The sequence below is a fragment of the Squalius cephalus genome (assembly GCF_949319135.1).
Source record: "Squalius cephalus genome assembly, chromosome: 12".
Taxonomy (NCBI): domain Eukaryota; kingdom Metazoa; phylum Chordata; class Actinopteri; order Cypriniformes; family Leuciscidae; genus Squalius; species Squalius cephalus.
In genome coordinates this window covers 31,662,296-31,688,342 of record NC_137133.1, presented here as the reverse complement: position 1 = coordinate 31,688,342, position 26,047 = coordinate 31,662,296, and the positions used below count along the sequence as shown (strand labels likewise).

At 37.0% G+C, this 26,047-nt stretch overlaps 2 protein-coding genes and 1 long non-coding RNA gene across 3 annotated transcripts in view; 2 read left to right on the top strand and 1 right to left on the bottom strand.

Annotated features, from left to right (window-relative positions):
- LOC307168656 (adenylate kinase 9-like) overlaps window positions 1–3,968 on the top strand; it is a 28,989-nt gene extending 25,021 nt beyond the window's left edge. The window contains exons 35-37 of the mRNA XM_079888803.1: window positions 3,157–3,259; window positions 3,439–3,553; window positions 3,662–3,968. Of these exons, the coding sequence (XP_079744929.1) occupies window positions 3,157–3,259; window positions 3,439–3,553; window positions 3,662–3,885 (442 nt within the window). The 3' untranslated portion in view covers window positions 3,886–3,968. The remainder of the gene's footprint in view (window positions 1–3,156; window positions 3,260–3,438; window positions 3,554–3,661) is intronic.
- LOC307168657 lies at window positions 3,831–5,235 on the bottom strand. Its single transcript, XR_013822955.1, has 4 exons — window positions 5,177–5,235; window positions 4,854–4,956; window positions 4,673–4,748; window positions 3,831–3,890 (listed from the first exon to the last, which is right to left on the bottom strand). It is a non-coding gene; the product is annotated as an uncharacterized lncRNA (long non-coding RNA).
- On the top strand, window positions 4,465–6,476 carry LOC307168655 (putative inactive peptidyl-prolyl cis-trans isomerase-like 6). The gene is made up of 8 exons (XM_079888802.1): window positions 4,465–4,567; window positions 4,675–4,770; window positions 4,868–5,056; window positions 5,215–5,277; window positions 5,377–5,524; window positions 5,729–5,788; window positions 5,930–6,065; window positions 6,199–6,476. Exons 1-8 carry the CDS (start codon window positions 4,490–4,492, stop codon window positions 6,308–6,310), a joined length of 882 nt encoding a protein of 293 aa, XP_079744928.1. The 5' UTR covers window positions 4,465–4,489; the 3' UTR covers window positions 6,311–6,476.
- Window positions 6,477–26,047: the final 19,571 nt, after the last annotated feature.

The following is a 26,047-nucleotide window of genomic DNA, read 5'->3' as shown; positions in this document are numbered from 1 at the left end:
TCCTTATAATATTTCCAAGTGGCAGCATATATATTGAGAATAACAGAGGGCCTAACACAGATCCCTGCGGCACTCCATAGTTTACTGGAGTTATGATCGATTTTTCTCCATTTAAATAGACAAAATGGTAGCGGTCAGATAAGTATGATCTGAACCAGCTTAATGCTTGTCCTTGAACACCAGTATAATTTTGTAATCGATCTAAGAGTATTGTGTGATCTATAGTATCGAACGCAGCACTAAGATCAAGTAAAACTAGTATTGAGATACAGCCTTGGTCAGAAGCTAATAGTAAATCATTTGTGATTTTAACGAGCGCAGTTTCAGTGCTATGATGCGGTCTGAATCCAGACTGAAACTTTTCATAGATGTCATTTTCTTGCAAGAAAGAGCCCAGTTGGGCGGATACAACTTTTTCTAGTATTTTAGACATAAAAGGAAGATTTGAAATGAGTCTATAATTTGCTAGGTTATTATGATCTAATTGTGGTTTCTTAATGAGTGGTTTTATAACTGCCAATTTAAATGTTCTTGGAACATGACCTAAAGATAAAGATGAGTTAATAATATTGAGGAGAGGCTCTTCCACTACAGGTAACACTTCTTTCAGTAGTTTAGTTGGTATAGGATCTAATAAACATGTTGTTGTTTTAGATGAAGTGATAAGTTTATTTAACTCTTTTTGTTCTATAGTTGTAAAGCACTGTAATTGTTCTTGCGGGGTGATAATTGAGGCTGGATTATAAGGCGCGATTGAGGACTGAACGTTTACAATTGTGGTTCTGATGTTTTCTATTTTCTCAGTGAAGAACTTCATGAAATCATTGCTACTAAACTGTAACGGAATATTTTGTTCAGGTGACATCTGTTTATTTGTTAGTCTAGCCACGGTGTTAAATAAAAACCTAGGATGGGTTTGGTTGTTTTCTATTAGTTTGCGGAGGTGCTCAGCCCTGGCCGATTTTAGGGCCTTTTTATAACGTGACATACTGTCTTTCCATGCGATTCTAAAGACCTCTAAATTAGTTTGTTTCCATTTACGCTCTAAATTACGGGTTTCTCTCTTTAGAACATGCGTAGTATTGTTGTACCAGGGTGCTTTACTTTTCTCTCTGACCTTTTTTCCAGAGAGAATGGTGCTCATAGTGCTAGTTAATTCCTCTAGTGCATCTATTTGTTTGGGTTCACTGAGCAGCTGAGACAGATCAAATAAGCTATTTGAAAAATTATCTATGGTGGATGGAAGGATTGTTCTGCCTGATCGATAACGCGGTGCAGCATGATATATTACAGGAGTACGTAATATGCAAGTTACCATGTAATGGTCAGTGACATCATCACTTTGTGGAATGATGTCTATATCGGTTGGATCGGTTCCATGTGATATAATTAAATCGAGTGTATGATTAAAACGATGAGTTGGTCCGGTAACGTTTTGCTTGACCCCAAAGGAGTTTAATAAATCTGTAAACGCAGCCCCTAACGCATCATTTGGATTATCTACGTGTATGTTAAAATCTCCAACAATTAATGCTTTATCGACATTGACTAATAGGTCTGAGAGAAAATCTGCAAACTCTTTTAGGAAATCAGCATAAGGCCTAGGCGGTCTATATACAGTAGCCAAGGCTAGAGATAATAGGGATGTTTTTCTAACATCTAAGAGCGTAACATTTAGTACAAGTACTTCAAACGAAATAAACTTATAACCCGTTTTCTGAGTAACATTGAGAATATCTCTATAGATTGTTGCAACACCGCCGCCACGACCAATCAGACGGGGTTCGTGCTTATAGGAGTATCCTGATGGAGTAGACTCATTTAGACCGAAATATTCATTTGGTTTAAGCCAGGTTTCAGTAAGGCAAAGTACATCGAAGCTATTATCTGTGACTATTTCATTTACAATAACTGCCTTAGGTGTGAGTGATCTAATGTTTAGAAGACCTAGCTTTAGAAATTGTTTTTGTTTACTAATAGCAACATTTTCTGTTTTAATAACAATTAGATTTTTCCTAGATCCTGCAGTAGATTTATTATTTGATCTCACTAAACGAGGAATAGACACAGTTTCTATGCAATGTTCTACACTAGTATTTATATCAGTTAAATTGGTGCAGCAGAGACTGTGATTTGGACTTTTGGTTACTAGTCAAAAGGTATTTAACATTTTGGAGATGTTATCCGACAGTATGGGTGTAAGCCATCAGCACGGAAAAGCCTAGGACGCTCCCAAAACAGATTCCAATTATTTACAAAGAGCAGTTTCTGCTCATTGCACCATGACATTAACCATTCATTTAGCGCAAATAATCTACTAAACTTTTCATGACCTAGTCGGTACGTGGGAAGCGGTCCTGACACAATGATCGTTGTTTCAGGCGATGTGCTGCGTACCGTATCGATCAGAGTCCTGAAGTCTTTCTTCAGAACCTCCGTCTGGCGCAGCCTGATGTCGTTCACTCCCGCATGCAGGACCACAGTTCCGACGCGCTCGTCACCGTTCAGAATCTCGGGAGCGCGAGCAGCGATTTCAGAAACACGAGCACCAGGAAAGCAGTGACTGTGCACCTTACTTTTACCTGACGTAGTGTGTACGTGCCGAACGATGGAATCGTTCTATTATTCTATTTCAAATAATAATAATTGAATAATCAAATAATAATAATAATAAAATAATAATTGAAATATTCTATTTCAAATAAATGCTGTTCTTGTGTTCTTTCTATTATCAAAGCATCTGAAAAAAATGTATCATAGTTTCCACAAAAATATAAAACAGCAACTGTTTTCAGCATTGATAATAATAAGAAATGCTTCTTAAGCTCCGAATCAGCATGTTAGAAAGAACGATTTCTGAAGGATAATGTGATAATCATGGGGATCATGCGAGTAATGAGTAATGCTGCTGAAAATTCAGCTTTGCCATCAAAGGAATAAATTACATTTAAAAAAAAAATCACAATATTACTGTTCATACTGTATTTTTGATAAAATAATACAGCCATATACATTAATAATTAATTAATAATTAATTAACATAACTGCCATTTATATATTATCTTAACTAATGATCATATTAATAATAGCCATAGCAACAGGCTATTTGTAATACTGCAACATGAAACAGATCATTCACAACAGAACTGTCCTCAGGTCACCTGAGATTTACTGGGACCAGAAACTTCCACATAAACTACCTCCGTTGGAAGATCCGGTCTTACTAACCTCTTTACCGATCATGGGCTATTTGGAACAAGTAAGAAAACACTGAAACACAGACACTCACTTCAGTCTGTTAATCTGCTGCAAAATGGTCTGTGTAACCATCAATAAACTATGCTTTTAACAAGTGGTAAAATAATTTTCTTAACCACTGATGAGATTGTAATTATTGTACATGTATATTTTTTATGTATGTATTTTTTATTTTTGTAGAGTGTGGCAGTACCCATAATCAAAGCCATGACTGCTGTTGGTCAACTCAAGCCAAAGTTCCCCTTTCTCAGTGTGAAGAGATCTGCTTTATTGTACCTGGCCTTTCATCTGAAAGGTGGCCTTGATTTTCTTATTTTGGCTTACTTATGAATAGCTGGGGATGAAAACGGTCTAGACTCTAGATAATATATTTTAATAACTTTCTACCCCTCCACCCTCACAGCATTCAACACAAGGAACCCAGACTATATTCGACTGAAGTACAAAAAGAAACTTCAAAAGTTTGAAGAAGGCTGTGAGCTCATCTCATACCTGGGTACCGACATGAAGACATACAAATCCCCTCACAACCTGCCCCCAGATTTTGCACTGAAGCTGGACAGGTTTCTGGCCCTTGAGAAGTCCACCAAAACAGCCTCAGGTCTGATACAGCTCGGGGGCAGTTGAAACTACTTCAAATAATAAAAAACTTGAGTCAGCACATCACAGTATTTGATCAGTGTTGGTTGACATTTGCATGAATACATTTTGCAAGCACTTTGTTAATGTGTTCTGTTCAATTGCCAATTAAATGAATGAGTCTAATAAATATGTTTTAATCTATTTTGTTAAGTGTATTTGTTTTCAACATATACCCTTGGTTTCACAGAAGCCTAGTCCCAATCTAAAATGCATGTTTTAGCTATTTTAACTGAAAGCAACTTGCTCTGACACATCTTAAAATGTCTGTGCCATTGTTTTGTCTCAATATGAACACCAGTAATGTTTTTTTTTTTTTTTTCTAGGGTAACGTAACGTTTATAAAAGCTACTTAAATGTCCTAATTGAGCTAAAGCCTAATCCTGGTATAATCTAAGCCCCGTTTGTGAAACCTCTGCAGGCCTTGGTGTGTGTGTGTGTTTTTTTTTACAGACATATTCCAACTGATATATAAACTTTAAGAAATATAAACTGTATGAATAAATAAAACGATAGATAGATATACGGAACGTCATCGTTGTGCGCCACTCGCATCGGTTACCCTGGCAACGAGACTCTAACTTGACACAACATGGCATCCCCTGTACATTTAGAGATCGTCGGTCTGTTAAGCGAACACAATTTTCAAAGAGCCAAAAGCATTGCGGAGGTAAAGTTTTTTTAAGATGCTGACCACTTTGCATTTTGGCGTGGCTAACTAATAAAGATGCTGACTGCACCTGTTCACAAAAGCTATAACGTCTGCTGCACTTACAGGGTTTGAAAAATAAATTCCCGGAGTCATTTGATGATCCAACAATTCGCCCGCTTCTTGAATGTGACTGGCATGACTATTTAGCAAACAAAAAGAAGGTATGGCACTTGTTATACTGCTCGCTTGTTTTCAACACTACAGTATATCTGCGGAACAAATCAAATAACGTTAGCCGACGTACGTTTTCTTCTCAAGGAGCTGAGAGGAGAGGTTTGGCAGTACACTGGATGTCTAATGTCCTTTGCAAACGGTCAGTTGCTCGGTGATGAGAGGAAACTGTCCACCTGGGCAGAGAAAGAGTGGAAGTTTTCTTTTCATCGACCACAGGCGCTTTATATGGCCCTGGCTGAGGAGTATTACACCAGCTATCTGCTAAGCACAGCTGTAAATAAACACGACAAACAACGGAGCGAGACATAACTAATAATACAAACCCAGAGAAATACATAAATAAACATACTTCATTTGTATGCGACTACAACCATTTAACATTTCTCATAATACCTCCAAGGTGTGCAACATCTGCTCTCTCTTTCTCACAGCACATTTTTGTTTATATGGATATTGAAAGCGGTGGAGAGGTATTTGGCAGGCTGTTGTTTGAGGTAAGGAAATCTTCTGCTTCTTGATGAGGTAAGTTACAGTGAAAATGTATTTCCGTACCATTCTTCTCTACTCTGAAAGTTTAAAATGTAACCTGCCAGCTGTTCTCAGACGTGTGTCCAAAGACGTGCAGGAACTTCAAGGCCCTGTGCAATGGAGAGGCAGGTTTGTCCAAGAGTAACCTTGAGTTGAGCTACAAGGCCTCAATTTTCCACAGAGTTGTGCCAAATGGCTGGCTGCAGGGTGGAGGTAAGAAGCAGTAATGCATTTACACATTTATGATAATTTAATACATTTCATAAATGTGAAAAATTGAATTATACATCCATTTTATACAGTTATACATTTATGTACACACACACACACACACACACACACACACACACACACACACACACACAATACCAGTAATACAGTTATGACTGTATAAAAATTTTATGTTTTTAATTACAGATATTTCACCTGAAAGGAAAGGCACTGGGGGAGACTCTATCTATGGTCCAACATTTGAGGGTATATGCTTATTAACAAATTTATGTGGCACACAAATTCTGTGTGAAATTCATACTTTAACACAATACTTGCTTAAAAGTATGAAATAGGCTACATATTGATTCATGCATATAAAAAGCACTAGGCTGTTCCCTCCTCTAGATGAGAGTTTTGTCATATCCCACAACAAGCGTGGCATCCTGGGAATGGCTAACCAAGGTGCTCATAGCAACGGCTCTCAGTTCTACATCACACTACAGCCAGCGTCCTGGATGGACTACAAATATGTGGCTTTTGGGTAATGACCCTAATAAATTGTCTTGACATTTGGCTTTGCATTATTAATGCAGACATCATACTCAGTTACCTTTGCTATTTAACACTCTTACAAAATTCAAAGTCTCCATCACAACTTTTTCCCTCTCTCCCAGGCAACTCATTGAAGGCACTGCGGTTCTAAAGAGAATAGAGGCAGTGCCCACCTACAACGAACGGCCCAAACAGGACTGCAAAATAGCAGCATGTGGAATATTTGAGCCCTGAGTTTTCACATGTGGCCTATAGATCAAGAAAGCAATACAAAAGGAGAAGCATTTTTAATAACCATTTGTGATATATGTGGACAGGTGTGCACCATGTGTTTTTTAATGGTCGACCCAATATTTTTGCCATATTGCCAATATTTCAGCATAAACATTCAACAAATAAATTGACCTAAAATTAAAAACCTCTCTTTATATGATTTAAATATTCAGTTTGACTTATTTCTATGGTGCTTTTCTTCCTTTGCCCATGGCAACTAACCGCTGTTGTTCCAAAAAGCAGTGATCTGCAGTGACGTGCACATTATCGTGAGCTTGGCAAAAGAGTCTGTTGAAGTGCTGCTGAGAAACAACCACGTCGAGTGTGCATTGCTGTAAAACAGATTTATTTACTTGAGATAGAGAGAGAGTCCCTGTCAGTTAAACCCAAAAAGACTAAAATAATGATGTATTCCGAAAAAGATCCAACCACCAAGACCAACATCATAGCTTTAAATTAGACAACATGCTCCTCGAACACACGCAGAACTACACTTACCATGGAATAAATATTAGCAACACAGGAAATTTTAACAAAGCTGTCAACGACCTCAGAGATAAGGCACAGAGAGCTTTTTATGCTATTAAGAGAACTATCCAAATTGAAATCCCAATCAGAATATAGAACCCATGGCGCTCTACGGGTGTGACGTCTGGGGTTCACTCACAAACCAAGAGTTTACTAAAAGGGACAAACACCCAATAGAGACTCTTCAGACCGAACAATGCAAAAACCTCCAACGAGTACAGTGCAAAAACTCAAATAATGCCTGCAGAGCAGAATTAGGATTATACCCAATTATAATCACAATTTAAAAAAGGGCCATTAAATTCTATGCCCACTTACAAAGCCCTGAACTACCAAGAGCTGATGCCAGAAAGAAACATCTTTGGCCAATTGGTCTTAGAGCTGACTACACAAACCAAAACATGTCTGACTGACTGAGAATAAAAACTTAGCCAGACCAAACCAAATAATTAAAACACAAAAAGAAAAATACCTCAAACTTTGGACAGATGCAACAGCCCAACAAAGTAAACTGGAATGCTATTTGGCCCTAAACAGATATTATAATTTGGCAGGATACTGAGCAGTGACCGTCCCTAAGCTTAGAAAAGTCCAGAGCATGTACAGACTTCCTATGTGCTGTTGCTTGGGTATTCACAATATTCATAAAACTAGGTGAAAAGTTCCCAGACTTTAGCAAGATTCTGAAATGCACTGCTGAATTCAGAACTACATATGGTACTAACTTACTACTCTTAATATTTTTACTACGATTTCTTTCTGTGGTAGGCTACAGGTAAGACTAGTACGCTAGTAGCCTATGTGGTTCCGAACTCATCAACCCTTGTGAAAAAAAAGTGCACTTAAGTGTACTTTTATAAAGTGTACTTATTACATAAATAATATAATTTAAATATATACACTTAAGTGTGCATTAAATGCCATCTTTTCGGTGCACTTAATGCACATTAAGTGTAATTAATTTCAAATATATCATATATTAAGTTGAAATAAAATGCAATAAGTTTCCATTAAGAGTGATTTTTTGGAACAACTTAATTGGTACTTTATTACAGCTTTATATATACTTTCATAATTGCTTCTAGTGTTTTTAAAATATACTTAAAGTGCACTACAAAATGTAATGACACGCAATTAATGTGATTTAAAATATACTTTGTCACTTAACAATACACTTAAGTGTGAATTAAATGCAATGTTTTCCACTCACTGAATGCACATTAAGTGCAATTAATTTAAAATATATCACATATTAAGTTGAAATAAAATGCAATAAGTTGCCATTAAGAGTGATTTTTTGGAACAACTTAATTGGTACTTTAATACAACTTTATATCTACTTTCATAATTGCTTCTAATATCTTCAAAATATAGTTAAAGTGCACTACACAATATAATGACACGCAATTAATGTGATTTAAAATATACTTTAATGTCAGTTAACAATACACTTAAGTGTGAATTAAATGCAATGTTACAATCAGCAAAAACTAAATGTAAAACCCTCTAAATTTACTGACAAAATAATTTTTAAAAGAAATACATAAAAACCTTTCTGTTGATGCACAAGAAAACCACAGGAAACACTATGCATAAACACAAACAGTTTTGGAAAGAGACATTTGGGTAATGCTTTACAAAAATATATTAGTTACCTACTTCAGTTAACATGAACTAAGAATGAATAATACTTTTAAGCATTTATTAGTCTAAGTAAGATAATAGTCTTGGCTAAAAAATAAACTAATATTAAAGCTAGGGTAGGTAATCCTGTTCAGAAACACTTTTTTTTTATACTGGGTGAAATGGTCCTTCCATCCTGAGAGTAGTCAATACATCAGGTGTCACCAACCCTGCTCCTGGAGGGCTACAGTCCTGCAGATTTCAGCTCCAACCCCAATCAAACACACCTGGACCAGCTAATCAAGCTGTTCAGGGTTGCTTGATAATTACAGGCAGGTGTGTTGGAACAGGGTTGGACCTAAAGTCTGCAGGACAGTAGCCCTCCAGGAGCAGGGTTGGTGACACCTGCAATACATTATGTGTTCAGAAAAAGGAATGAAAAAAATCAGACCTCTGTAGCAGCTGCAGGTGCGAATGTAAAGAACCAATCAGATGCCTTCATGTCTCGTGCCCGAGCCCCACTGCGCGCGCTGCCCTGCGTGCACTCATCACATCTCACCGTTCCCGGAAACATTCAGCTCACTACACCGAGTAAGCAGGGGTTTGCGGCACAATGTAAGAGAAAATGCAGCAAAATCTACCAATGCCAGCTTTGCTGGTAACTGCTCGCCCTGATAAAAAGCCTAAAAAAAAGAAAATCGGAGGCAGAAAAGGCTGCAACGAAACAGGCACTGGATAAAGCCAGAGGACAAACTCGCGTAAACATTGCAGCATTTGAACGGTGGAGACAACTGAGGGAGCTGAAAAGCGATGCCGAGGTTGCGTTCTTTCTGCTGAACAGGTAAGTAATTATACATGGATTTCTCGGCAACGTCATCACTGCTTGCGCACGCATCCAGGAGGCAGAAAGACCCGCGGTCTTCGTACTGGAGTAAAGGGTTTAGGCTAGTAGCATACAGTAGTGGTGGTGTTGTCTCTAAGTCAAAATACCAAGGAGTTGTTGCGTAATTTATTTACATGCAGGCCTATCTGTTGTGTTTTATCTGCTCATTTAAATTATACATGTTGCAAGTAGTTCCAAATCTAGGCAAATGGAAGAGTGGGACAGAAGGAGGAAGTTGTATGTTATATTCTTTCTATTCATAATTTGACGAGCTGCACATGACCACATAGCACGTAGTTGTAGGCATCAAGGGATTTGTACGCTTTAATAATTTCTCTTGTATACACACTTGCTTGAATAAGATAATTATGGCTATATATAAGGCCATACAATTGCTGGCCACTTCTTGTCATCCACAATCCAAAGATCGTCATGTATTGCGTAGGGATCCGGCAAGATCTCACCATTGCTGAGAGTAAGTTTTATTTATTCTTTTTGCGGCGTAGTTTTTCACCTATATTTAACAGCGCTTCGTCAGAAGTATAAATACAACAGCCGTTTTTTAAATCCTATCCAATGGTTAAAAGGAAAGGAGTAAACACGGTCACTAGTAGGTTGTGACGGCTGTCAATCAAAATGTGGAGCGGTGTATTCGTTCCATGTGTTTCCTGATAATTTGGTAAATTTAAATTTAACAGAATTTATCAATTTGTTTCCTACTGTGGTTGTTTTAATTCACATCCTTTCTAAAAAAATTAAGATAATCTTAATATATAAGACTGTCAATGATCTAATTTCATGTTTTATATTTTGTTCATTGTTTATTTTGTTGGGTTTTAGTTGGAGTTGGTCAGAACTGTTTAAAAAAAAAAAAAAAAAAAAAAATATATATATATATATATATATATATATATATATGCGCATGATGCCTGCTGCCTTTGGACTTAGTGATGTTGAATTTAAATGACATGTAAAATAAAGACATGTTATGTTACATAGTGATGTAATGGTGTTTTCTGGAAGGAAAGGAACTAAAGAACAAAGAATTTTTATCAGCTGAAAGGCAGAATACAAATGTTTTTAGTAAACTAGATAAACATTATATAACAGTTTCAGGTTATGTTTTGGTGTTGGTGTCCCACATTGTCCCACACAAACTTATAATCGTCCCACATTTGGTTTGTTTGATGGTGGTCACCCTAATTACATTACTAACTTAGTCTAACATAGAGGTGGGCGATATATCGTTTAGACGATAATATCCAAATTGTTGTCTGGACGATATGCAAAATTGGGATATCGAATATTTCATAATTTGTACAATCCGACCCCCCAAACATGAAAAGAGCTGATAGAAGTTAAAGAGAAAACAAATAACGCACACTATAACCTTCTAAACAATTATATGTAGTGATTTTTAATACTGTAGGGCAGTACTATTCCCGGAAGCAACCTCCGATGGTCCCGTGTCGTCAAAAACGCACATTCATACGTAAATTCGAAATAGTGCGCGCAGAAGCACATGCGCAAAACCGTTTTGGGAAATTATATATTAATTATTTTTATTTTATCATATGTCATTTTACAAAAGGACATTTTACAAACCTACGTTTTGCGCATGTGCTCCCGCACGCACTTTTTCAGTCACAACACAGCAATCAGAGGAGGACGCGCTGAAAACTGTAATGCTGTTCTCTTCCTTCATAACTCGTATTGAGAAGGTTTGAGTTGCAGAGGAATTTGTGACTGTTTCACCTGTTCAACCACATCAAAGTTTCGTAATTAGTAAGTCCGTGCTTTTCTCTTTTTGTTCTTATGTGCTGAAGGGCCGCTGTGCCTTGGTGAAACGGTGTTTGTATGTGAAGAGCTCTTTTCCAGAACGCCATAAACCTAAAAAGCTGCCTCAAAGAACCAGCAAAAGTAATGATTATGAATATGTAAAATATTGCAATAAGACATTTTAATTGTTTATTAATTTCTGTGTCGGCTGCAAAGATGAAGTTGACGATCTACTATTGACTCGCGATCTTCGCAGTAGGCTAGTGAACGCACCGGAGAAATGCACATTTATTAGGCTACATAGTTTTATTTTATTTTGTTTTGGATGGTTTTGTTTAACCAGCTTTCTGTAAATATATTTAACATATTTTAGGCCTGTGAGGCGAGTAGGCTACGGTTCGGTTCGGTTCATGATGATATCTACAGTTCAAGCACCTTATGTTGTGATTGCTAGCCTATATTACTTTTTATGTATTAAATTCAGGAAATTGGTGAATGAAAAATGTATTAAAATTAAGATACAAATAATACAAAACGAAATTCGTTTTAAAGAAAGGCTTTGTGCTTTCTGTTTTGAGTTCTCTGTGAAAGTTTGAAAGTCTTTTAGTGCCGCTTTCAGAGCGCGCGTCCATAATGGAGAACTGTCACGTGATATTGTTTTTTCCTCATAAATGCAAACACGAAAAATAAAAGACAAAAGACTTTTTTAAAAAGACAAACCATCAATTTTTGGAAGAAAATGGATGGATTTATAGCGTTTTGAGGAAAAAAAGGCGTTTTGGGGAAAAAATGGATGGAATTATAGTGTTCTGAAAATTTTTTTTTTTTACTTTGAATTATCATCATCAACAATATTGTTTGATTTAATAATCACTGTTGCAAGAGGTGCCTAGTTCCATTTTTTTTTTTTATTGTTTTATTTTGTAAGTGGAAAAAGTAGGGGCTACCTCAGATTCTGTTTAGTTAGCTCCTTTATTGTTTTTTCTATAGCCTACAATAATAGGTCAAATGCAGCAAGTCAAAAGACCAACTGGACCTTCTTTGCCAGTTTGCATACATTTCTTTGAAGGATGGCAAAAATATCGTCTGAATATCGATATCGAGATATTGGAAAAAAATATCGAGATATTCATTTTTGTCAATATCTCCCACCCCTAGTCTAACATGATAATTCATACATACATCACAGTATGTCCGGATTTTGATTCGTAAACAGTTGGACGTTTTACATAATGTTATATTAATATGAAACACAAACAAACAGATCCAACTCTGAAATTGCAGTTTATTATTGAGTGAACAAGAAATTACAAACAATGCGAAATCTACGTTAATTACAATGTTCTTTTACAGAACTCGGCATAACAGCTAGCGGTTTTCTGCCTCCTGGATGCGCGCGCATCCGGTATTGTTTGTATACAAGAAACCCGTGTATTTGTTTTGCTTCGGGGGGATTTGTTATTTCCATGATATATGTTACGTTAGGCAACGTAGCTACTTTTGTAGCTAGTATTAGCCCAATGCTAACATTAGCTTCTCTGTCGGTGTAAGCCAGTTGCGTTACAGGTCTGCTTATCTGACTTTTAGGACATGACATTTTGAACATATTGCACAGCCATAGTCGCAAGTGTCTGCATTATAATTGTGATAAAATTACGTTAATATATTGCTTATAAACGGGACAACTGTGGTGATGTGTGGCATAACTGTTATGTGTTTTGTTAGCTACGAGAAGAAATGTTTGTTACTGTGTGAAATGGAAACAAAGTTGTGTTGTCATTCATTGTGTGTCTTTGAGATGCAGTAATTATTGTCAGATGTGTAATTGTGATATTCTTCCTAAAGGTAAATCACTGCCAAAGGAGTAGATCACCACAGCAGACGACGCCTCATGCAAAGCCTGACCTGTCAGTCATCCCTGGACACTCCTTTTCTTATATATATATATATATATATATATATATATATATATACATATATATATATATATATATTATTTATTATATGTAAATACAGATTGTTTATGACAATCAAAAGCAGCGAAAGTACAGATACTTGTGTAAAAAGTATTTCTCTTAGGTCTCTCTTGTTCGTTTTTTTTTTTTTAATAAAACAAAAAGTGTTATACCATATTCATTGTCATTATTCATTTAGCATGTAAGGAGGTAAGAAAAGTAATAGCTTGTTTATGCTGAAATGGTAAAGGAAAGGCCATTTATCATTTCAAAATATTTATTCCAACATGACAAAAATACTCGGCTTTCCTGTGACCTGCAGCTGACTCCGACTGTGGATGCGCGTTCATGTTTGTGGGGGCGTAGCTTTGGACAGAGTACTGATGGGAGGGGGTGGAGCTTAGAAGAGGTGCCGCTTTCAAATCTTGCTAGCTCTCCAACATTACCTACTATAGCTTTAACAAATGAGACCTAATAGGGTATATGTCGAACGCCGCATTACGAAACCGGAAAACAGAACGCATCGCTTCCGGTTCAGGTCTTTTGTATGTGCTTCATGCATTTTTTTACTGTTTTACTCAAGATAACTTAAAAGGAGCGAGCAAAGATGATCATAACCAATGTCCCTCGCATGTGAAGATCGATATTTAAAAGTAAAAAAAAATAAAAATCTTCACACTAACGTTTAGATATTTAAATAGAATAAAAAGCCAATAACAAAGTGAGATAGGTAGGTTAGCTGATTACCTTAAAATTCCATAGATATCGGCATCAGTTCATACGGCTGTTAACACTTTCTATGACAAGCGGATGCGATGAGACCAGGTTTCCGGTTTCGTCACGCGAAAGTGTTACCGAACCTTGTTATTTAGCTCTTAAAGGGATAGTTCAGTTCAGTTCAAGTTCAGTTCAACCTTTATTGCAGTGTTGTGTACTCGAGACTCGGACTCGAGACCATATTTTAATGGTCTCGGTCTTGTCATGGACTCGTGTGCATTTTGACTCGGAATTGACTCGTACTCGAACATATTAGGACTCGGACTTATTCCCGAGTCCCATTCAAAATATTTCATGATTGTTACTGTATGTTAATATTTCTTTAAATTGTTGTTTGATTGAAACGTCCAATGATTGCTGACTTTCTTGTGCGCAACTGCGTATGACTTGAGACTAACGTTCGCGCCACGCAAATGCAGGAGCCTTTTTTACTAGGGATGTCCCGATCCGATCACGTGATCGGAAATCGGACCCGATCACGTGGTTTCAGACTCGATCGGAATCGGACGTTACCTCCCGATCAGGACTCGGATATATATGTATATATATTCTCATTTTTTAACACATCTATAGTTATGCGGCGGTGGCACAGAGTTATGCCGGTTTCACACTGCACGCGTTAGCAGGGCGTAAGCAGCGCAGGAGCAGTGCGTATGGTGAGAAGGAGCAGGACACGCGCGTTTTGCTTTCACACTGGCAGCGTTTGTCACGCGCGGCTGAACCGCGGTTTGTGTACAGACAGAGTACTCCATAATGGATTAGTTGGCATCAGGGACGGACTGGGGCTAAAAAACAGCCCTGGACTTTCTCCCAAATAGGCCCATCATCCGGCCATTCGCCTAGCCGTGTTCGACAGACACTAGCCAGGATGTCCTGATACTATATGCCACAATACTGTAGCCTATCAGACAAGGTATTCACAGCAAGTAACATCTCAAAACCAATGGTGATTATTGGGGTTGTGTTTATTAATGAAGCCTCAGCCTTCAAATAAAAACAAAAAATGTACAATGCCATAAAATACAAATAATGAAATGTCACTGGCTACAGAAACCCCAAATTACACAAACTTGTAATTATAAAACATATAGTTACTATACCAGGGGTCTCCAACCTTTTTGTGTGCGAGGGCTACCTCAAGGGATAAAATAATCTAGAAGGAATTTTTATTTGTTATACTCCAATATTTATTATACATAACATGGTGAAGCTATTTTACTTTTCACCATCATATGGGAAATAATAAAATATCTTGATATTCTGGTTCAGACTTACAAGCGTTTAAAAAAAAAAACAATTCCTGAAAAATTATGAAAATATTTATTGATTTTTTTGTTGATTTTCTATAAACCTATTGTATGTGTTATCAAAAACAGTAGCCCAAACATTTAGTATAAATATAAATGAAAAAATAAATAAAAATAAAAATAAACTGCCAGAAACAAAACATTACTGCATTAGGCCTACATTTAATACATTTATACATGACTATTAATATAACAGCATTTTAAATATGAATACAGGCACATTTCTGCCAAAATTTTTTTGTTTTACTAAAGTTAATTCATATGTTTTGGTGTGAAATGTCTTCTAGCTGGTTTGTTCTCGGGAACAATGTTTCGCCTGTTTTTTTTTTTTTTTGTTTTTTTTTTTGCGTCAATATGTTGAGAATATCAGCGCTGTTTCATCTGGCTTTTTACTAGCTTAAATCACATAGTCATTTGTGGGTTTAGAGATAGAGAATTCTGCGCTGAATTTAAATGCTTCTCAGTGGATCGCGCAGCTCTGTGTAATAGCCTAATGTTCGCGTGATCGAGATCAGCCCGCACAGCTGTTTTGGCCGCGATCGCTGTTTTTTGGGCCGAGCTAATAATGCGCTGCTCAGATCAAACAAGTTTTGTTCCGCTTTTTGAGCGTTTGCCATTTGATGTTTCTCATACGCAACGCAAATGACAGCGAATAATCAAAGAGAGTTGGGTAATTTTGTAGAGGCAAAAGTTCAAATTGAAACGTTTAGATGAAAAGGTCGCAAAATTATACCATTTATTCGAAGTCTGGAACCCCGACGGCAAGTTGGGGCTATTTATAGAATGTGTTTAGCGGGCAACTCACAGGCACCACGTTGGAGACCACTGCTATTCAAATATAATGTAAGCAAAATTAGTGCCCCTGCTGTTGGCTGTTCATATTGCTTTATTAGACTTTTTTTTTTTTTTTTTGTGCCGACGGCCCTCGGTTGGACGGCCGTTCTGGACTTTTCCAGAACGCACAGATTGTCAGTCCGTCCCTGGTTGGCATTGCTTTATTTCATTTTCAAATACATTTAAGAGAAAAGACTTGTCAAGAAGCTTATTTTATTAATAATTTCATTTATATAACTTTTGGCTCTACTTTGTTTTTATTGTTCTGGCAACAAGTTTGTTTTGGACATTTGTTTTCTTTTTTCATTGCTGTTGGTCATTTGATCGACTGTTTGAATATGAACACAACGCGTTTAATTGAGACAGTGGTATTAAAAGACCAAACTCAGGAAACACCATACAAACAAAGCACACAGAAAAGCAATTGAGCACAGAATATGAACGCAACAATTGTACGTTTTCTTCCCATAGAAAACCAAGAAAACGCTTAATGAGGCTTAATGGATCAACAGTTATATATATAAAAAAAAAAAACAATAACAAAAAACATAATTCGTTGCATTATTAATAAAACACAGGCTGCTGCTTTATTTGCACTGAACACACATTTGCTTTCTTTCATCATATTCTGTGCTCATCTGCTTTTCTGTAGTATGCATTATTAGCATGGTGTTTACTGAGTTTGATAATATTGTTTATTTCTTTTAATATCAGTCTAATAGCGTTTCAGTGCACGCGGGTTTCGTGACATCATCGAAGTCCCATTTCATTGGCTAGGTGCCAACCAATAAAACGGCTCCTTTGACCCCCCCTCCTCCCGCCCCCCTTTCTCTCTCACCGCCTCTGAGTTTCAAGTGCACAAGTTAGTTTTGCACCTGATATATCGCGAAAAGAGTAGCAAAAGTCAAGGCGCGAAATTTGAACTTGCAGTGACAGATTTGAGAAGTTGCAAGTGCCTAATTGAGGTTGTACCGCGAATGTGAATGTAAGATTAAACGCAAAATATATATTACAAGTTTGTGTCTGTCGTTGTATTTCTGTGAATGGCATTTTACACATTTGTGTCTACTTGTCTGCAGCTTCAGATTCATAATACAGGTTTGTGACTATTGTCTGCGAGTGCAAATTTCAACATTCAACTTCAGATTTTTATTTTACAGGTTTTCACATTTGAGCTGTGAGTGTAAATGTTCATGTACAAGTACGAATATTTATTGTACAAGTTCTCAAATTCACATCTACGTGCTCTCGAGTTTTGCTACTGATTTACCTTCATATGAATCCGGCCAATCATGGAACAGCTGTGTCGTCATCAGCCTTCGTGCAGCCGCTCTTAAGAAGCTGCTGGCTGAGTTCTCCGGCTACTCTCGAATCGCTCTTGCGGTACTTTGATGGCATACGTCACAGTCACGTGGTGTCGGTGCTGTATCAAGTCGGACAAAATTTCTAACCGGCATGCACTGCTTTAAGTCAGCCGCCGATCGGTCTGCGCAGAGCTGCATGAAGTCGAACAAGCCTATTTTCTAGTGAAGCTCCGTATCGGGGCGTGTATCGGTTTACTAGAGTCACGTGATCGATGACAAACGAAAGGTGTGTTCGACATCGGCTGCGGCTGGATGTAACCGATTGGCGAGAGTAGCCGCGTGCAGGCGGGGAGGAGCTGCAAACAGAGATATGAGGTGTGTTCGACATCGGCTGCGGCTGGATATTATGGAACGCCGTTGGGGACAATACTTATTATATGCAACGCGTGAAATTTGGACGCATTAACACGCACAGTTTGTACGCGTAAATACGAAGTATATGTTCGGGTGTCGCGTCAGACCGCACAACAGCCAATAGCGTTGCTCTATTTAGGATTTCATTTGCATTTGTGATGCGATGGCACGTTGCTGTATACATATATAAACATCAGACGACATTTCTTTCCGTGAGGGATGATGTGCTGTTAGGTAAGCAAATACCTATGCAAACGTCACACGTAACATTTGTTCGTGAATGAGATCGTAATTTTACGTTGGCATGTACATAGGCAAGCGTAAAACTTTAGAGTCAATGATGCATTTATACGTTGGTTGTGATGTCAGTGATGTGTCATGCTGTCATCTCATCCCGTTTGTACTCATGCAGGTTTTTTGTCTCCGGTAACGTGGAAAAGTGGATTGCTCTCTACGATGGCTCTTAGAATTTTTTTATTAAACTTTCAAAGAACTTTTACAGACTGCGTTCAGTTGGCATCCTCTTATAACAGGCTATATACACATGTATAACATATGTTAACGTATACAACATACAACACTGGATACGGCCATAGCCAGGGTATAATAATTATAGTGAGGTCCACGGTGGGGTGTCAATAATTATAGATAATAGTGCCAATAAATGCCATACATCATTCAACTTTAATAAATACAATGAATAATAAAGTTAGCAAAGGCTAAATACTAAATACTGTGGCTATCTTTTTTTTTTTTTTCTTCTTTCAAAATGACTGGAGTAATCTCCGAGTGGGCCAGCATCAATCTGGTATGAGAGACTCTGGAATGCTCCTTGAAGTCGGGATGTCAATTTGACTGGAAATAATTAATACACATATACTGTGTACTGTATATGTCAGATAAAAAATAACAATATATTGTAACAATCACAAATTTAACAATTATATTATAACAATAAGGCAAATACAAAAGCAGAAAACAAAGCACCAGTAGCCTATGACAATTTACAAATCTTTATTCAACATTTAAACACAGACACAATCATACGACACATAAACATTACAGAATCACTTCAGCAGGCGGACCACGTAAACTGTGGGGCAGCCAGTCCAAGTCCAAGTGTAAATAGCAACAGTTGTGGATTCAGTAGACATTTATGCTATTTACTTATAAATAGTGACAGATAACGTTACTATTTGTTGAAGGCTGAAGGCTGTCTTTGTAGATGTTATAATGGACTACAAGTTTTGTCTTCCGCCACATGCGCTCTAATATGGCCTAGTGTAATTAGTTCTGTCAACAAGTAGGCTATTTGCAGTGGTCCAAATAGACACCTCAAATGTATTAACCAGAGGGGAAATATGGTCGTTGGATCACAGAGACCACTCACTTTACCTACAGGACAAATTCCTTTAACGTTACAAAAGAATATAATGTTAATTCATGCAGTCATTGGATGTATTTAATCATTGACTCTAAATTATCACCAGTTTAACTAAAACAGAAAAATTTGTATGTTGGACATCAAATAAGACTCAGAAATATTACACGTTCAAAAATGTAATGTTTACACGACGAAAACGTTCGTCTAGAAACACGTAACAAAAATACACGGCCAAAAATGTTGCGTTAAGGCGATACAAACGATCGTGTCTTTAAATAACATGTCAAAAAACTTCGCGTTTAGACGTACAAAACGTTCGCGTTTACACGGACCAAAAAGACGCGTACAAACTGTGCGTGTTAATGCGTCCAAATTTCACGCGTTGCATAAAATAGGTATTGTCCCCAACGGCGTTCCATAGGATGTAACCGATCGGCGAGAGTAGCCGCGTGCAGGCGGGGAGGAGCTGCAAACGGAGACGTGAAGTCGGACACTTTCTGGTTCCCGTAGTGACCGCTCACGTGGTGTTTGCATACTTTACCAAAGCTGAAGTGAAATAAATGCAATATTTGCCAAATAATACACAGATGTTTCAGAGACATTTTCATTCGATACTTGCTTCATACAGCGTCTGTTTGAACAAGAATAAAGTTCAACATAAGCTACTATCAATGAAGTGGAGTCTACGTTTTTTAATCAGTTTTAATTTGATAAACATGACACAATAACAACGCAACGACATGAAAAGAGTGTTTACTGTTATAAAAAAAGTGATTTGAGAGCTTTAGAGGAACTAAAGGTGTTCGAATAAACACGAAACACACGTGATCGTTGTCATGCAGTGAATCTATGGAAGGCCAAAAGGGCCAAAACGTGTGAAACTGTCGTGTAAACACGTAATTACGTGTTAACACGCAAATTACGCGTAAACACGCAATTTACGTGTTAACACGTCATTACGTGTTAACGCGTAAATAACGTGTTAACACGTAAATTGCGTGTTAACACGTAAATTATTAGACATTAGCACCACCTACTGGTTTGGTGCTCTTGCTCAAACACACAGAACCTAATTAGATTAAGGTTGTAAAAAGCCGTTTTTAATGTGAAAATACATGTTGAACAATGTATTTTCAGAATATAGGATACAACTACATATAATAATTATTTTAAATGGGCCTATTTAGACAGTTAAGTTAACTATAACTAATCAAGCCCTGAAAGGCATGACCATTTTCACAATCACAATAGAAATTGTGTAAGGATAATTACACATTTCTCCAAACAGTATTTTCATGTACACTTATACCATATTTCTAAAGCATCTTTTTATAATTTAACCTCTATGCATTTGTTAGAGAGCCCCTTCTGATAACACCATTAAGCCTTATGAATCTGAGATAGTGCATTGTTTTGCTGTGTTTTTCGAAGTTTATATATATATATATATATATATATATATATATATATATATATATATATATATATATATAGTATATAGTATATACATACATATATATATAACAAATAACAAAGTTATTTATATTACAACACACACACTACACTTTACGCATTGTATTACATTACACACACAAACACATATATTACAAAGTTATTTATATTACAACACGCACACTACACTTTACAAATTATACTACATTACACACACCACACACGTGATTTGCGTGCTGGCACATTGGAAACCATGGAACTTTACTGGCTGGTATGGCTATCTTGCACAAGCACAAATAACAAACAAATCCTGTAAATTTGCGCAACTGCATAATCAAGGTCAGTGAGAGAGATTGTTTCTGCTTCTGTATCAAGTCTTCATGTCAGGTCCAGCCGGAGGACTTTGTCCACATCACAGACAATAGGCCTAATCTCTGCAGGCAAAGGGAAAATCCAGATCCAGCCTTGACAACATTCTCCACACCTCCGAGAGAGAGAGAGAGAGAGAGAGCCCGCCCGGCGCGCGCACTCTCACCCTCACCGCACTGTCGACCACCACAGAAGACCAATTTATTATTATTTTTCTATAGTAAAACTGTAAGCCTATATTCGTAAGGGTCTGTCTGTCATCTATCTATCTTTACTTATTTATTATTCAGTTTATAATGACGTTTATAATAACTGCATCCAATTTCTAAATTTTGTCATTTGATTAGTTGTGCCAGTTGTGCTCATATTTTTATTTTAAGGACTTAAATTATTTTTTTACATAATTGATATCGATTATTTAATTATATGCTACCAAATGTCATCTCTGAGGAAAAAAAAAATGAGAAATGGGTTAGGCTAGGGACATTCACTTAGCCAACTCTCTGTTAATAGACATGGGGGGATAATTCGAAGTCGAAGATAAATAATTCATAACTCTGAAACAACATCAAATCGTATTGATTCCAAATGCAACGGTATTTTGATTGCATATAATGGCAGACTAATCGCGAAGCAACTCATGACAAACTTAAATAAAGTAAAAAAATAACTATTTTCAACGTATACAACCCACCGTAATATGTTTAACAGTGTTTATTAAAACCGAAAGTAGCTATGTTTTGTGCTGTTTGTTTCACGTCTCTGTATTTACTATACGATGCGCATCACGGGCGTGCACCAAACTGAAGATGCCAGGTGACGTAGGCTCAACGTATCCATTAGGTAAGAGCTCGTTCACAATCTCATGAATAAATACAATACAACGAAGGTGTGCATCATCACATTAATAGTCATGAGAATGATTACAAACAGTTACGACAGGCAGTGTCAACGTGACACAACACCTTTATTTCATTTGAATTATTCATGATAGAGTGACGCAAGCACAACGCTGAGCATACCTCATCAGCCATCATAAGCCAACGACACTGACGGAAGGGTATAACTTGCAGGAAACTGAATAGATAGATCACGAGTGTAATCTCCAAATCTATCCAAACATTGGCGAGAATATAGCATAATCTCTTGTTCTGTGTAGTAATATTACAGTTTATTTTAATAATTGTTGGTCTTATATTCACAGATTTCACATTTGAATATCCACTGTAAAATGTCATTTTATGGCAGGAATTCTGTCTCATTTCAATTATTAATAATTCAAGCCACTCTCGTCTTAGATTATTATAATGACATACGCATGTGTGTATAATATAAATAATATAAATAAGGGGGGGGGGGGGTGTGTGTGATGTAGTATAATTTGTAAAGTGTAGTGTGCGTGTTGTAATATAAATAACTTTGTAAAATATATGTGATTGTGTGTGTAATGTAATATAATGTGCAAAGTGTAGTGTGTGTGTTGTAATATAAATAACTTTGTTATATATATATATATATATATATATATATATATATATATATATATATATATATATATATATATATATTAACTTCGAAAAACACCGCAAAACAATGCACTATCTCAGATTCATAAGGCTTAATGGTGTTATCAGAAGGGGCTCTCTAACAAATGCATAGAGGTTAAATTATAAAAAGATGCTTTAGAAATATGGTATAAGTGTACATGAAAATACTGTTTGGAGAAATGTGTAATTATCCTTACACAATTTCTATTGTGATTGTGAAAATGGTCATGCCTTTCAGGGCTTGATTAGTTATAGTTAACTTAACTGTCTAAATAGGCCCATTTAAAATAATTATTATATGTATCCTATATTCTGAAAATGCATTGTTCAACATGTATTTTCACATTAAAAACGGCTTTTTACAACCTTAATCTAATTAGGTTCTGTGTGTTTGAGCAAGAGCACCAAACCAGTAGGTGGTGCTAATGTCTAATAATTTACGTGTTAACACGCAATTTACGTGTTAACACGTCATTTACGCGTTAACATGTAATGACGTGTTAACACGTAAATTGCGTGTTTACGCGTAATTTGCGTGTTAACACGTAACTACGTGTTTACACGACAGTTTCACACGTTTTGGCCCTTTTGGCCTTCCATATGAATCCGGCCAATCGTGGAACAGCTGTGTCGTCATCAGCCCTCGTGCAGCCAGTCCAGCCGCTCTTGAGAAGCTGCACAGGCTGAGTTCTCCGGCTACTCTCGAATCGCTCTCGCGGTACTTTGATGGCATACGTCACAGTCACGTGGTGTCGGCGCTGTATCAAGTCGGACAAAATTTCTAACCAGCATGCACTGCTTTAAGTCAGCCGCCGATCGGTCTGCGCAGAGCTGCATGAAGTCGAACAAGCCTGAAGCCTCACTTTCTGTCAAATCACGTGCACGTTTCGCTTTGGGTGTCAGAAGGCTCGAACTCCAGATCGTATTTAACAAGTCATTGTTGCCTTAAGTCTGGTTGATGGGTTTGTGAGGAGAGTGCTGTACTTTGAAAGTTAATCAATATTACATTTAAATAACCAACATTTATTTTTCACTACTTAGGTTATTATTTTTTGTTGTTTTTGTGTCTTTTTGTTTTTGTAAAATCTTTGCACTTTTTGGTGATTTTAGGTAATTTGGTGTTGATATTTGGGTTTAGGGTGGGATTAGGGGGGAAGGGATAGGGTGTTGGTGTTTGGTGAAGGGTTTGTATTTAGAGCAATGCCAACAGCCAAAAATAATAAATATAATTAAAAACTTTAATTATAAGCACAACAAGTGTCATAAGCACATTTAAGAGTCGCTGTCCATTAACGAAGTTCTGAAATATAACCTTATATGGAATCGTATTCTGAACGTTTAGCCATAATTATTAGGTTTAACCTAATAATCGTCATTTGTGGATTAGCAATCAAGACAAGTCTAAAGTCTACATTCAGGCGGAGATAGCCTACTGACAGAATGTATGAACAAAAAAAAAAAGAACAAAAAAAAGAAAAGATACCTTTCAAAAAAGATGTAATTAATGTAGGCCTAATTTTAGAGGAGATAGAGCGAAACAAAGATGTTATTTTTAACAGATTTAAAGGACACCATACAAATAAGGAAAAACAAAACATCTGGGTGGACATCGCAAACTAACTGCAACCCGGGGTGTTCAAAGATCAGGGAAGGTGGTCTGCAAGAAATGCCCAATACATGGCTGGTTTTCTTGCACGTCACCAAGTCATTGACAGATTTTTTTTTTATTCATCCATATTTTGCCCAGCCTTTGAAGCATATTTCCCACATTACGTTCTTTTATGATTTTTTTTGTTCATTCATTTAATTTAGATGTGTATTTTGTTCTTCCCTTTTTTATTATTTAATTTATACATTAATTTAAACAAAAAACAAGTACAATAAAGTGTACAATAAAAAAGTACAATCAAAACCTTATATTTGTACTCACTTTGCAGTGTAATCTGTTAAATCTAGATAAAAGTGTAATCTGCCGGTTGTCCTGCAGGTGACCTCATAAATCTGTCTTTTTACGATGCACTTGGGGATTTACTATTAATCCAGAGCACTCGTAGTTCTACGAAGATTTTCTAGTGATACTTAAGTTACGATACTTTTGGGAAACAGACCATAATATTAAGATCAGTCGTACGATCGTTTTTACGAACTTCTAAAGGCTTACGATCCTTTTGGGAAACGCAGCCCTAGTCGTTATCGTCACCCTGCAACAGGTTACCTGGAAGAAAGACTACGTAATGTGAGGAAACGTCTTAGAGCCCCACACAGTCAGAGACAGCACAACCATCCACAGCCATCACAGAATTCCTCTTCCCGACCAAGTTTTCCACTGCCAGGTTAGAACTAGGGATGTGTCATGATTGTCCAAAACAAGTGCATTTTTGAAGGGGCAAGCGATGACGGATTTCCGTCAATTGCAGGGTTCCCATCTGTCCTTAATGTCTTAAATTCACTTTTCATAATTTTAAGGCCGTAAATAGGCTTTCATTTCTCAAATAGTGTAATAAATGTCTTAATTTTAAAGCCTGGACTGGAGCGAAAACACGTTCCTCTCTCCACTCTAAGTATTCTGCAATCACTTTGCTCATAGTCCACTCCGGGTTTTCAATTCCCGTTCACGGAAAAACTGCTCCGTGTTCACTCAATTAATGTTAGTTTTGGAGAAGTGCATGTTAGGCTACAGGCAGCTGAGCGCTGATGTAGAACTATATTTCAGTTACCATGGACACACTTATAATGCAGGAAGGCTCCGATGTATCGGAGTTCGTGGGCTAAAAAATCAAACAGCCAGGTACGTGTCTTTGCACAGTGTGTCACAGGAGACTTCAATATAGCAATAATGGCAAAAAAGTGCTAGCTCGCCATCAATCAGAAGCTAGTCACAATGCTGCCGTTCATGCTCTACAGTACACATGCTCCCTGCCTGGTGCGACAAGTACCACAAAGGAGGTCCATGCATCTCTGGCCGACCGTGTGTGCGATCTAAAAGTGCACATATGTGTTCTTTCATGTCGTTCACAGTCTCACATAGGCTATATATTTTTTTTTCATAGATTAAAATAGCTTTTAAAATATGCAAACTAACTGGTAAGGTTAAAGCGGTTTAAAACTTCTCCCCTTAAAACACTATTGGTCTCGACTATTTAAATAAAGTTAAAGTAATATGACTTGGCCTGAAAAAAAAAAAAAAAATGTAGTCAGAAGAATTTTGTTCACTTTAATCCCTGGAACTGAAGCAATGCTCTTATGGCTACAATTGCTTGAATGGGATGGATTACTCAAATAAGCAAATTCAGTCATTTACATCCTAAATTTTAGCTTCCTAAATTATTTGCCTATATGTTTACAACAACTTCCAACATGGTTCTGTCAATCATAAACAAGGACCAGAACTGTTTTTTTTAGGTTAGTAAATTATGACATGATTTCATTTTTTGTTGTTGTTAATTATTAATTTAATTGGTGTGTGCCTAAAAAGCTGATAATTTGAATCGGGTGTTCAATGATTGAGTGGGTAAAGAACAACAGAAGCACTCACAGCCAAG